We start from the raw sequence: 15,172 nt of genomic DNA, 5'->3' as shown, positions 1-15,172 counted from the left end.
ACCAACATCCTAAATGCACCACATATTTTGTTCTGTTGAATGCTTCTGCCAAAAGATGGTTAGACCTGGGGGGAGTCTGTTCACAATTCTTGGGTTCCTTTTATCATATATAAAAGCGGAGGGCAGTGACACCTACTTCAAAATATAGTATGACCACTTATGGGGGGGGTAAAAGTGGCAGTGCTGAAATTGGAAACACTATTGCTGACCACAGAGTCCTCAGTCAGGTGAGGGGACCAGACTGGGGTAGGGGCAATTGGAGGGGGAGTATACCAGCCAGCTCCTGGGGGGTGTTGCCCTGCTCAGGATGGGCTGCCCTCTGCCCCCGACTTGGGGCAAGCCGTCGTGGCGCTCTGCCCGGGGCGGGCTGCCCTCGGCCCCCGGCTCGGGGTGAGCCGTCGCGGCCCTCAGGGTGAGCTCCTCAGTGCCCAGATTGTGCCATCTGACCCCTGGGTGGGGAAGGGGGGGGGAAAGAATGCCTAGGGTATCCAGAGGATGTTACCTAGGCCACATTCTGCCCCCCCCCCCAGTAAACCGGAAAGCAACACCCTCAAAGCCCTTCTATTTGTAACTCACAAGTTTGTTCTCTCTAGGTTTGCTCCCTTTCCTATAGGTAACCTTAACACTGAGTTTTACTCCAGAATTGACCCTGAACCCAGTGCCAGTGACAAAAAGGAAATACAACTGACAGCTATGGAAGCAAAGAAGGATGGAGCCTCTGGGTTCAACCAGCCATCCCCACTGGACCCACCTGGGAAAACACTTGCAGTCCAGAGCAAGAAGGCAAGCAGCTTTAACCCAAGACCACCAGTAAGGTGATAAAGCATCCTCCCTTCCCCCCTTTACATCAACGCCCCTGTTCAGCATGAAGAAGCCAGAGAGTCGGCATCCAATTCCCAAATCAATAAGACAGATGGTTTAATTACCACTGGAAAATGCTTGTCATTCCTCTGTAGCATCTGGTCCCCACTGAACCCTCATCATTTCCTTCACCTGCTCCCCCCATTTGGGCTTTTTCCAATTTGCTTAATCAATCACTGACTTAAAACACACACACACACACACACACACACACACACACACACACACAAAAAAAAACATCTAACAGCCCAAAACCCCAAACATGACCTCATTGCTATCAATTTGGTTCCGACTCACAGCAACCCTTCACTGGATCTCAGGTTGTAAACTCTAATGTTGAGAAGATTGCCTGTCTTTCTCCGAAGGAGCTCCTGGTTGGTTCGAACGGCCAGAGATGCACAGACTTCTGACTTCTGCAAGCAGCACATGCTGCTTGAACAGCATTCAGACCCCATCAACAAAACCCACTCCAGGTTGATTCCAACTCACAGTAATCCCACAGTGTGGACCCCAGTTGCCCCACTGCGTTTCTAAGGCTGTACATTTTTATGGGAGCAGATTACATCATATTTTCTCCCACAGAGAAATCCCACAGTGGATTTGAACCTACAGTCATTTGGCAAGAAGCTCGACACTCTGTCAATTTTAGTGTTGTTGTTAGGTGCCATCAAGTACAACTCAATGACCCTACGAACAATAGATAGGAACCCAGTCCTACCCTGACCCATCCTCATCATCTCTGACACACTTGATTGAGCACACTGCTGCAGTCACCATGTCAATCCATCTCATTGAGGGCCCTCCTCTCTTTCGTTGACCTTTCCAAGCATGACATCCCTTTCCAAGGAATAGCCTTTCTTAGCAACATGCCCAAGATCTGTGAGATGAAGTTTTGCCATTCTTGCCTCTAAAGAGCACTCTGGGTGCACTTCTTCGAAGACATACCTGGTTTCTTTGGCAGGCCATAGGATATTTTTATAGTCAGCCATCCATTTTTATAGTTACATCTTGTGTATTTCATAACAGAATAAAGAAGTATATTACTCAATTGGAGATAAGTTTTTGAAATTTACTATCTAATCATCTTTAGAAATTATTCCAATATTTAAATTTATTATCCTTCCTGAGTCAACTAATTTTCAAGCTTGTTTTAGAAAATTCTTTTAAAAATATGCAGCATTTCTTGCTTCAGATTCTAATAGTAATATTTAAGATTACAACTAAAGCAAAATATTTTACTTTTTTAAGTGTTACAAACGGTACTAAAATAACAGCATAATTATAAATTATCACTTCCAAACATTAGATGCCGATGTAACTTAAATACTGCCCTGAGTACATCTCAGTGACAACAACCTACTTTCATCGTGAACTCGTTCAATGTTGAAGGCTCTGCTGTGTTGATTCAAACTTAGCTGCTGCTCATGAAGGTCCACAGGCACAGGATTGATGCCAGTCCCTTCAAGATATAACCTGATTCGCTGCCTCCACAACCACCTGGAAAAATGAAGGAAAACAGTGTCAAGGCAGTGCTCGGAATCTGAAGATTCTCTCTCTCACTGCTGAAGACTTAGAACCAATTCATATCAGACCCCCCAGTTCAGTTTGCAGAGGCGGTAAGTCACATGAGAGGAGAATGTCTGTCTTTCTCTCAAGGAGCAGCCAGTGGATTTGAACCACCTGTCTCTGGGTTGGCAGTGCAAATCTTTATTCTCTAGGCCACTAGAGCTTTGTAAATTAAAGATTGTTGTTGTTGTGTACCATCAAGTTGGAACTGACCCGCAGAGGCAGTTTAAGCACGGGGAGGAGAGTGCCGATCTTTTTCCCGCAGAGCAACTTGTGGATTCAAGATTGCAGCACAGTTTACCACTAGGTTACCATTAGACATAATAATTTCACTGAACAAAAAAAATTGTTATTTAAAAATTAGTGATTCCCAAAACAACCTATATACTAGAAACATTAAGATGGACAATTTCCTTGATCAGACAAATTTGGATGTTTATTCTTCTTTTCAATTATAATATATCTAATGTTGTTTATAAACCATTTCCCAAGTAACTTGAACTTAAGTGAACTATCAAGCACCCCTCAGAGCTGAGACACTGAGTTAGATATAGCTTGGATTTTGCCTGCCTTTGAGTATGCAACAATATTCTGTCTACTAGGCCGCCCATCCTTCTCCCATGGAGCAGCAGCTGGTGGCCTCAAACCTCACGTCTTCAGGGATTGCAGCATGCAGCTTCTTACCACTAGGTCACCAGAGCTTGCTTGCTTATTTATTATTTATTTACACACACACATACATACATACATATATACATATATAAAAATAATATTGTCTGTGTATGTATGTATATATCTCTCTATATAAAATATTGTTAATGTAGTCAGGTTAAGTAAAAAACCTTCCCCTCAAAAGTGATGACTGAAAACACTTTTTTTTTTCACAATAAAAGGAAAACAGATAAAGCATAAACAAGTACTATAGTTTTCTGGGGACCTCTGGTGATGCTGTCTGCAGAAAGTTGCATTGCTAAACTAAAGGCACCATCTCTCTGCAGGTTTCAATCCAACTTGGGCTCCAGGAAAAACACAGGCAATCTCCTTCTCTGCTATTTACAGCCTTTGAAAATCTGCTGGAGGCTCAACTATAAGTTGGTTCCAACTCAACAGCAACAAGCTGTGTAGGTTTTCGGTTGTTTTTTTATAAATCTTTCTAAAAGCTCCATAATCAACACTCTTGGTACCAGTAGCCAGGAAATCAAGAGACGCATTGCACTGGGAAAGTCAGCAGTCAGGGAACTTTCTGGAGTACTGAAGAGCAAGGACATCAGTATGGAGACTAAGGTGCGCCTGATCCAGGCCATAGTCTTCGCAATTGCTTGCTATGCATCAGAGAGCTGGACAATGATTAGGAATGAAAGAAAGAGAATTGATGCTTTTGAGCTGTGGTGCTAGAGGAGAGTGTTGCATTTGCCATAGACTTCCAGGAGAACAAACAGGTTCGTCCTGGAGAAGGTGAAACCAGGCTGCTACTTAGAGGCAAGGATTCTGAAGCTTCATCTGACATACTCTAGACATGTTGCAAGAATGGACCAATCCTTGAAGAGGGAACTCATGCTTGAAAGGGTGGAGGAGCAGTGCAAGAGAGGAAGACCTTCTATGACATGGATTGATTTAGTCACTGGGGTAATAAGGGTAGGTGTGTCAGAGACAGTAAGGTTGGCTCAGGATAGAACAGGGTTTAAGGATCTTATACATAGGGTCGCTATGACTCGTTAGCAACTTGATGGCACATAATAACAACAACAACAGTAAAATTAAAAGCAGTATTAATTTATTTCAAAACTAAAAATTGCTGTTTAAAAGCAAGATGAAGAGATTTAGTAAAGCAAACACCAAAAACAGACTCCTACTTGGTGGTGGCATGCTAACTCAGAGGCAGGACCTCTCTGGTGTTTCGAATCCACCCGTAGCAACTTGGGAAAAAGATGGGCAATCTTCTCCCATGCAAATTTACAGCCTCTGGAAACCTGCTGGAGGGTAAGGTGAGTTCGTTCTGACTTGATGGTGATGAAAGAGAAGGTCAGTTCTAGCCATGCCAAAATTGTAGAATAGAACCATAGATCATGGTAATAGAATTATTCTACAGAAGGCAAATAGATTTGATATCATTTCAAAAATTCACAGGGTAAAAGTGTTCTTTCACTAGGAAATTTAGTCTGTCAAGAAATAAAAAGTGGCCCCTATTGGTCTCTTTGAAATATGACTCCTTAAACTTGCACCTCCTCCCATCTTCTTCTTTTCGGTGGATCACAGAGTAAGTTAAAGACATATGACCCAGCTATTCCACTATTTGGAATATAACCTTCTCAGGGTATATTCTCACATGAGAACTGAAGCACAAACTGAGATTTGTACACCAATGTTCACAGCAGCATTATTCACCATCCCAAGAACATTGAAACAGCCCAAATGTCCAACAACAAATGAATGGATTGAGACATTATGGTACATTCCCACAATGGAATACTATGCAGCATGCAGGAGCAATAACTTTGTAATTATTACCTCACTTGGGAGGGACTGGAGAGAATTATGCTGAGTGAACTAACACAGTCCCACAAGGATAAATATTGTATAAAACTATCAATGCAGAATGAGTTTAAGGATCCAGGAGGGGTGGGAGAGGCTGGAAGCAGAGGGATGTGGATGGGCAGGGGGGATGGAGGATTAATAACTGGGCTGTACAATTTGATGGGTGGAGGGTGAGGGAAACGGAAAGAATTTGTTCAAATTTGAATTTTCTCAATAAACTAGTAGAAATATTTAAAAAAAAAAGTATAGGACTATTCAGATTTTCTACTTCAATTTTGTCAGTTTTAATAAATTATGGTTTTGAAAGGAAAAAAAAAGCATGCTCACTAGTTAAGAAATAGGTACTCTGTAAGACAGAGATTACCAGGATACTTAGCAATGCTGGCATAATACCAACTTCCAGTCACTCCTGGGTGATAGAAGACGAGGATAAGAAATTCAAAATCTCAGAGAACTTGCAAGCCTAATTTCAACCAAACTTTTTAAACTAGCTTTCTACCAAACTGCAAAGCATGTGTAAGGAGGCTAAGAGCAGAGAGACAAGGCCTCTATATTACAAAGGTAAAAAACTGATACTTGGCGGCATTAAACAGAGGTCACCTGTATTTGTCAGGGTTTCTATACATGGTTGATAAAGGACTAAGAGATATATCCAATCTCTCTCTCACTAAGCTGAATTACCTTTACCAGTTATATCTAGATATAGTTAAATATTCTCTAATTAGTTTGCTTTAAGAACATTTGGAATGGCACACATGTATATAAGAATTATAGTTAGAAAGTCCTACCTGAACTCCCCGCGATAGAACTTCTTCAAGGCTTCTGGGAAGGAATGTGTGTATCGGACAGGCAGACATAAATGTCCCTCTGACCTTTATTTTAAAAGGGAATTTTGTGATAAAGGAAAAAAGAAAAAGGTTAGATAAAAATAAAACATCTCATTCAAGCTACAAAACTAGACATAAATCTTCTCTATTCATTTTTGTGCCCTTAACTTACCTACTTTTAATATTAACAAAATAAAATTCCAAACAGAAAAAGTATTCTCCGTTCAGCTGTAATGTCACAATATACATTAAAACTTAAGTTTTCACATTATAATGGAGCTCAACATTAGCAAATCTATCATTTCTTGATTATCACAAAACTATCGAAGGATATAGTTTTTACTTTTTAAATTATTTAACTATTAACTTTGGGAAAGTTACTTTAGCATCAGATTCATCTTTAAAATGATGATTAAGCCATTAATGTCAAAGAGCTATTCTATGGAATCAAACTATACCTGTACACCACAACAACATAAAGGTAAACAACTCAGTCACAAAATGGGCATAAGGATATGAACAGACACTTCACCAAAGAATACAGATGGTGAACAAACACATTAAGAAATGTTAAAAATCCCTAGCAAATCAAAACGACTATGAGGTATCATCTTACCCTAGTAAGAATAGTAAACTTTAACAGCAGCAAACAACAAATACTGGCGAGACTGTGGAGAAACGACCCTTATTCACTGTTGGTGGGAGTGAAAAATGGTGCAACCACCATGGAAGGCAGTATGGCACTTTCTCAAAAAGTTGGAAATAGAAATACCATTTGACCCAGCAATTCCACTAGTGGGAATACACTCTAAAGAAAAGAACATATTATAAAATCTTTAAACATAAGAAATCAAATTTGGAAGCTCAAAGGAAAATAAATGTATAATTAGTCAACTGTAAAAAAAAAAAACAAACAAAAAACCCAAAACAAAAACAACAACAAACTGTATCTGTAAGTGGTTTTTTTGTTTGTTTTGTTTTCTCTTGTTGTGTACCAGCATGGGGAGGAGACTGTCCCGCCTTTCCCAGCATAGCATCTGGTGGATTTGAACCACACACCTTTGGTATTGCAGCACTTCTTCTTGCCACTAGAGTTCCCCTGTAAAAGTATTTTGAATAACAATCTCTTTCTAAATGTTAAAAATTCTGAGCCACTAAAATAGAAATGAGACGTGTAGTCCTATGTAAACCTCCACTTACTAGACATAAATGAGGGTGAACTCCTTCAAGGAGTTTGCAGCCTGGAATAGAAGACTGAAAACAATATAATCACAAATGACAAAGTGGTAAGAGTGCCTACAGCCTGCTGTAGGATGACCAATATACATGGCACCGGAAGCAAGGAAAGAGATAGAGAAATCTCAATCAGCGCATTTGATGCTATATGATGTGTGAAATTGTGATGTTTCACTCTTCAAGAAAAGGCTGAGGGTAGGACTTGCAAACAAATTCTTGCTTGTAAATATGTGAAGGACATCTTCCTACTTTTTTTTTGTTGTCTGACCTGCTTAAGTGTGATGTATTTCTACAGCAACTGGCTCCTCTTAATAATATACCCAAAGTAAGTGAGATAAAGTCTCCTATTCATGACTTTTAAGAGCATTCTGGCTGAACTTCTTCTAAGATATATTTATTTGTTCATTTCTAAGTATAAGGTATTTCCATATTCTCTGCCAACAACACAATCTAAAGGCATCAAGCCAGCCCTTATTGAATATGGGGAAGGGATAAGAGGGACCACACACAGCATACTACTATTTTAGAGGCTAGCTACCACATTATTTTCTATAATGTTTGCAATCTTAAGTGTTCAAATGTCATAAATATTTTCCAGGCTCGGTCAAATGGATGCAAAATACAGAACACATATCATTAGCTAACTTGCTGTGATCCATAATCAACACCATTGGCACCAGCAGTCAGGAAATCAAAAGACAAGTTGCACTGGGAAAATCTGCTGTCAAAGAGTTCTCCAGAGTGCTAAAAAAGCAACGATGTCAGTCTAAAGAGTAAGGTGCACCTGATCCAAGCTATGGTCTTAACTGCCCACTGTGTATCTGAGAGCTGGACAATGACTGAGGATGACAGAAAAAGATTTGATGCCTTTGAGCTGTAGTGCAGGACAACAGGAGAGCATGAAACCAGGTTGCTCCTCTGATGCAAGGATTCTGAAACTCTGTCTCACATACTTAAAGCATATTGTCAGGAAGGGCCAGTCCTTGGAGAAAGGTATCCAAAAGGAAGACCTTGGATGAGATGGACTGACACAGTGACTTTGGCAAAGGGGCGCGGTGTGTCAGAGATGGTGGAGTTGGTTCAGGATAGGGCAAGGTTCAGAGTCCTTTTTCATAGGGTCTTTATGAATCATAGTCAACATGACAGCAGATAATAACAACAACAACAACAAGAGTCAAGTTGTTCCTAGTTTGTATCAACTGAATCCCTCCCTCCTGAGATTAGCATAAAGAGGAACTTGGCCTTATCTGCAAAAGACTTCACCATTATCCTTCCTTATGATTTTACTTTGTTTACCTTCCTTATGATTCTCAATAAATACTCAGAGAAGCATGGCTTGGGGGCTTCAGTCATGGGAACTGTTGGCCCCCTGTTTTTCACACTCTGTTCTATATCATTCCTGGTAGTCTGTCTCATTATTAATAATTATAAAAATACCCTCAGTCTACAACATAAATACGATTACCAAAGTTAAGCAAATAATTTTTACCTTAATGATATAAGATATGATATTAAGAAGCCATTAAATCTATGCTGCATCAATATTGAGGCAATCAAAAATAATTACTAAGCCAATGTTCTCAATTACTTACACTACAGGAACATTTACTGAACTCAAGTGTGGTCTCAGCCCTGCTTTTCCTACGATCACTTAATTTACCATTAATTTTTTCAAATGTTTACTGCCTGCCAACAATGTATAAAACTATTCTAGAGACAGAGAAATTAAAATGTGAGGCCATATAATCATTGAGTTTAGAGTTTAAAGAGATAAGCAATTGAGATGGAAATAAAATAAAAAGATAAGTGCTCTCTGTAAAAATCCAGATCCCAGGAGAGGCCCTGTAGAGAGCTCATTCACTAACTATTCCTTCAAATCACAAGCTATCTTAAATGTTGTTGTTGTTGTGATGTGCCTTCAAGTCCTTTGCGACTCATAGCAACCCTATGTACAACAGCCCTAAACCATGCTCTATCCTGTGCCAATCTCAGTGCCTCTGACACACCCATCCCCATCCTGATTACCCCAGTCACTGAATCAATCCACCTCATGGAGGGTCTTCCCCTCCTGCACTGTCCCTCTACCCTACCAAGCATAATGTACCTCTCCAAGGACCCGTCTCTCCTTACAACATGTCCAAAGTATGTCAGACGAAGCCCCAGAATCCTTGCCTCCAAGGAGTAGCATGATTTAACCCTCTCCAGGATGGATCTGTTTGTTTTCTTGGCAGTCCATGGAACCCTCAATACTCTTCTCCAGCACCACAGCTCAAAGGCTTCAATTCTCCTTCTATCCTCCCTAGTCATTTTCCAACTCTCTGATGCAAAACAAGTGATTGCAAAGACCATGGCCTGTATCAGGCGCACCTTAGTCTCCAGAGAGACACCATTGCTCTTGAGTACTTTAGAGAGGTCCCTAACAGCAGACTTGATACGCTTTTTGATTTCCTGACTGCTGGTGCCAAGAGTGTTGACCGTGGAGCCGAGCAAACTGAAGCTGTGAACACTCTCAATCTCTTCGCCATCCATCCTGATGCTACCAAGTGGTCCAGTGGTGAGAATCTTTGTCTTCTTGACATTGAGCCTCAATCCATACTGAAGGCTGCAGTCCTTGACCCTCTGCAGTAAGTGCATGAGGTCCTCCTCAGTTTCAGCAAGCAGGGTTGTGTCATCTGCATAGCGCAGATTGTTGATGGATTGTCCACCACTCCTAACGCCACAGCTTCTCCTCACAGAGCCCAGCCTCTTAGATAATCTGCTCTGCATACAGGTTGGAAAGGTATGGAGATAGGACAAATCCCTATTTGGAGATAGGACAAATCCCAATTTTGAACCATGCAGTGTTGCCCTGCTCTGTTCTGACTACTGCCTCTTGGTCCAAGTATAGGTTTCACATTAGCACGATTAAATGTTCTGGGATTCCCATTCTTCTCAGAGTCAGCCACAGTTTGTTATGATCCACATAGTCAAATGCCTTTGCATAATCAATGAAACACAGATAGACATTCTTCTGGTATTCTCTGCTTTCAGCTAAGATCCATCTAACATCAGCTACAATATCCCTAGTACCACGACCCCTTCTAAACCCAGCCTGGACTTCTAGCAGTTCTCTGTTGATGTACTGTTCCAGTCGTTTTTGGATAATCTTCAGTAGAATCTTGCTTGCATGTGAAATCAATGATATTGTTCTGTAGTTTCCACACTCAGTTGGGTCACCCTTCTTTGAGATGGGAAGAAATATAAATCTCTTCCAGTCAGTTGGCCAAGTGGCTGTTCTCCAGATTTCTTGGCACAACTTGGTGAGCACATCCAGGGCCCTGTGGAGAGCTCATTCACTAACTATTCCTTCAAATCACAAGCTATCTTAAATACTATAGCAAAATACCAGGTTCTACCACCTCATCACTAGTGTCAGCAGACACTCAAAAGGTTATATTTTGCACTAAGAATAGCCTTTGGGTAGAATACCAAAGGAATTTTCTTTTTCCTCAAGAACTATAGTGCCTCCCGAGAAATACATTCTTGGAGGACAGATAATCTTGGAAGATAGATAAAGCTGGAAAAGCAGACTGTGAAAGGGCATAGGGTTGTATCTGTGAGAATCTGCAGTACATCCTGAAGGCCATAAAAGCACTTTCACAGAGGAATGGGCATACTCAGGTTTGCCCTTTGGAAAAGAACAACAAAGTGTGAAGGTTGGGCTGGAAAGGGTGAGACTAGAGGCACTTAGATCATTTCAACACAGGACAGATGCCTGAGCTATGTTTAATGTGAATGAAGACAGTAAGAATTCAAGGTAGTGTTCCCAGGACTCCGTGGCCAATATGGTGAGAAAAAAAGGGCAAGGCTGAGGTGCCATTTATCAAGCTGATGACCTTGACAGGCATGAAAATCACACCATCACTTATAACTGCTCAATCAAAAGAGGGTGTTAAAAATTAAATTCTTATGTGCATCAAACGACTTCTTCAAAATAATGTAAAGAGAATACACACAGAAAGGGAAAAAATATTTACCAAACTCATCTTTGAAATGTAAAGAAACACCAACAACTCAACAACAAATAAAAGACAAAAAATCCAATTAAAAAGTAGAGAAGAAACTGGAACCCTTATTCACTGTTGGTGGGAATGTAAAATGGTGCAACCATTGAGGAAGGTGGTATGGCGCTTTCTCAAAAAAGTGGCAAATAGATACCATTTGACCCAGCAATTCCACTACTGGGAATATAACCCAAAGAGACCGTAACTGCCACCCAAGCAGATACATGCACACCCATGTTTATCATGGCTTTGTTCATAATAGCAAGGAGTTGGAAACAACCTAAGTGCCCATCAACAAACAAATGGATAGAGAAACTGTGGTATATTCACACAATGGAATACTATGCTGCATTAAAAAACAAGGAACGCATGAAATATTACTCAAAATGGATGACCCTGGAGGACATTATGCCGACTGAACCATCTGAGTCACAAAAGGACAAATACTGCATAGTGCCACTGTTGTAAAACAAAGACTGACATTGGGGTTAGGGGAAGACTGAGAAGGATGGGATAAATAATGTTTATTATATTGAAACAGATGAGGGAGAAAATTGTTTAAAATGGATATGTGATAAGGTATTATTATAATGACAGGAGTCCAGAACAAAGGCTACACAATGGGGTGGACCTGGGGGGAGGGATTGTAAAACAATGAAAGAATTTTTCTTTTACTTTTCAAAGAGAAGAGTTGAGGAGGGATGGACATAGAGAAAAGTGCAACAATGAATGAATGGAAATCCGAAGTCTCTGTAAATTTTCATTAAAATTAATTTAAAAAAATAGAGAACATGAGGAACTCACCAAAGATGATAATAAGATGGCCAATACATACATAAATAAATGTTCAAGATAGTTAGCTGTTGCTGATGTTGTTAGGTGCCATTGAGTTGAGCACAATTTATAGCGACCCTATGAACAAAAGATCTGAATCCTCTTCTGTCCTGTATGATCCTCACAACTTCTGACACACAATAGCCCACTGCAGCAGTCACCATGTCAATACACCTGGTCAAGGGTCTTTCTCTCCTTTGCCGACCCTCCACCCTTCCCAGCATCATGTCCCTCTCCAAGGAACAGCCCCTCCTAACACGCCAAAAGTTTGTGTGGCGAAGCCGCATCATTCTTGCCTCCAAAGAGCACTCCAGCTGAACCCTCTCCAAGACATGTCTGTTTGTTCTCTTGGCTGTCCATGGGATATTCAGTGCTCTTCTCCAACACCACAGCTCAAAGGCCTCAGTTCTTTCTCTGTCATCCTTATTCACTGTCCAGGTCTTGGATGCATGGCTAGTAATCAAAAAGACTGTGGCCTGAATCAAACTCGCCTTAGTTCTCAAACTGGCATCACTACTCCTCAATAATTTGGAAAGGTTCCTCCTAGATTAGCTGTTAGAGACACACAAATCAAATCAATGATGAGATACCATCTCACTCCAGCAAAATGGCAATGTTCAATATATGACAACTAACAACAAATGCTGGTGAGGGTGTGGAAAGAAAAAGAATCTCAGACAGTGCTGGTGGGAATGTAATAGTGCAACCACTATGGAAAGCAGTTCCACACTTCCTTATAAAGTGAGCGACAGAAATACTATTTGAATACACCAGTATTTAAGCAGCTCACAGAAATACATGATCCTTTAAAAGAGGTAAGAGGCAAGGAAGTAAACAGAAATACAAACATGTATCATAAATGCTATACAGATGCATTTAGCAGCTCACATAAAACATCCCTCACAAATCAAGGAAGCCTAAGACTATAATGTCTGGGAGATTTAGTAACTAAGCTCTCACTGGTCTTTGAGGCAAAAGCGCGCGCGCGCGCGCGCGCGCACACACACACACACACACACACACACACACACCCAAACCCACTGCAAAGACTTAAAAATTAGTACATGACTGGACATACCAGTGTTAAGTTAAAGGGGAACAGCCAGAAAGAAATTCAGGGTAGAAAATTTACTACATTTTCTTGAAGATACATTTCAAACAAATATATAACAGAAACATGTGAGAAGGAAGAGAGAAAAAAAGGGGACCAAATAATAGAATTCTTCTCCATCCCTACTCCCCCAACCTAGAGGGAGAAAAGGTGAGGAAATTCTAGTGGCTTCCATTTCTTTTGTGAGATAAAAGGGAGGATTGTTGAAGGATAAAAGATAAGGGATTAAATGAATATACAGACATTGAAGAGCCACATTTAAAAAGAATCATTTCAGGGAATACAGAAGAGATATGAATAGATCCACAGAGAAAGTTCTTGAAAGGACTCAGGAAGTCCATTTCAAAGGCGGTGTAGACTAAATCCTGGAAGTGCTACCAATCTCAGACTTCTAGAATTTTTCCTGACAGCCTCTGTTGTGCTGATGCAGGAATAGAAAAGGTGATGGCCAGACCAAAAAACCAAAATGAATGACCTGAGAAAGAATTAAATGCAGAGAATGGAGGAATCTGACAGGAATGATGAAATAAAACTGCTGATAAGGGAGTTTAGTCATAGTGGAATTTCGATTTTAAAGATAGAGAAATTCCAGACCTTTATAAAATCCAGGTGTGGTCAGCTATGGATGGCTAGAATATAAAAAGGATAATTATCACAGAAGTTGAGGAAAGAAAAAAAGTGAGTATAGGGTTGTGGATAGGACCACTAATTAAGTCAATCACATCACCCCAAAAATTGGCAGAAGCAGTCAGGAATGTAGGTGAGAAATGGCAGGGAATGGAGTTTGATTAACTTGGCAGGCATCAGCAACACCGAAGGTCCCTGGTACTCACCAGAGTCAAGGGCTCAGGGCTATCCTGCCACAGATCCTCCTCCCAAACTACTTGGGAGGCTCAACTGTGAGGACTTGTCTGTCTCATGACAAAATTTTTCTACCACGAATGCCAGCTAAACCAAAACACAAAAGCAAGCCTGTTGACCACAACTTAGGAGTCACAGAGCAAAACTTCCCCTTAGTGCTTTCCTAGCTGTAACCTTGATAAAAGCAGACCACCTTGTCTTTATTATATACAGCTGTTGGGTGGGTGTAGAAGCAGGAGTGGCATCCACATCCACAAAAAGCTTGCCTCCTGAAACCCTATGAACCTGGAGGAAGGATGAAAGTCACACCTAGGGTCAAGAACTTTCATTCATAGGGTCACTAAGAGTCGCCTAAGACTTGAGGGCACTTAACAACATAGAGACCAGCTGGCCTAGTGGACCGAAAGTGATGCTACCAAGCCAACGGTGGGTGACTCTAATCTGCGGCCCTAAGGCCTGTCTTTAATTGTTTTTGGTGAAACATTCTTCTAGGTCGTATAGCCCTGGTGTGTCCACTTGCCATACAGAGGTAACTTGTGGTCTCTGTGAAGCTGAACACTGTGACACTGACAGGTTAAATGCGATAATGGTTATCCATGGTGGACAGTGTTTGGTGGTGCTCCCCAGTTAAAACAAGCTTGGAAGCAGGAGTGGCATAAATAGCTTGCCTCCAAAAATCCTATGAGCCTGGAGAAAGGATAAAAGTCACACAACTGTCAAGGACTTTCGTTAATAGGGTTGCTATGAGTCGCCTTTGACTCAAGGGCACTTAACAACAACAACACTGGTTGGGTGTGGACCATCAACCTGTCAGTTAGGAGTCTAGTGAAAACCATGGGACATATTCAAGGTCATACTTTGGCTCTCATGGTCTTGCTGAAATTTTGTTCAAGTCAATTTAAGCTCTTGCACATGAGCAATTGACGGTTTGCCCCGCTGTTGTATCCTAACTCATAATACAGTGCTTCTCTATCATCTCTTGCTAGAAATGTTGTTGTTGTTATATGCCATCGAGTCGCTTGCGACTCATAGCGACCCTATGTACAACAGCCCTAAACTCTGCTCTGTCCAGTGCCAATCTCATTGTCTCCAACACACTCATCCCGATTACCACAGTCACCAAATCAATCCATCTCCTAGAAGGCCTTCCCCTCCTGCGCCTGCCCTCCACCCTGCCAAGCATGATGTCCTTCTCCAAGGATCGGTCTCTCCTTACAACATGACCAAAGTATGTTAGACGACGTCTCAGAATCCTTGCCTCCAAGGAGCAGCCCGGTTTAACCCTCTCCAAGATGAAT

At 41.1% G+C, this 15,172-nt stretch overlaps 1 protein-coding gene across 2 annotated transcripts in view; it reads right to left on the bottom strand.

Moving 5' to 3' along the window:
- NADK2 (NAD kinase 2, mitochondrial) overlaps positions 1-15,172 on the bottom strand; it is a 73,363-nt gene that overhangs the window by 26,257 nt on the left and 31,934 nt on the right. For both annotated transcript variants that reach the window (XM_006902352.1, XM_006902353.1), the window contains exons 5-6: positions 5,751-5,834; positions 2,222-2,358 (exon numbers count right to left, since the gene is read on the bottom strand). In XM_006902352.1, coding sequence (XP_006902414.1) covers positions 2,222-2,358; positions 5,751-5,834 — 221 coding nt within the window. The remainder of the gene's footprint in view (positions 1-2,221; positions 2,359-5,750; positions 5,835-15,172) is intronic.

Source organism: Elephantulus edwardii, unplaced genomic scaffold, assembly GCF_000299155.1.
Source record: "Elephantulus edwardii isolate Elephantulus edwardi_28Jun2011 unplaced genomic scaffold, EleEdw1.0 scaffold00395, whole genome shotgun sequence".
In the NCBI taxonomy this organism is placed as follows: Eukaryota; Metazoa; Chordata; class Mammalia; order Macroscelidea; family Macroscelididae; genus Elephantulus; species Elephantulus edwardii.
The sequence above is the reverse complement of the archived record's forward strand: the minus strand, read 5'-3'. Positions and strand labels throughout refer to the sequence as shown.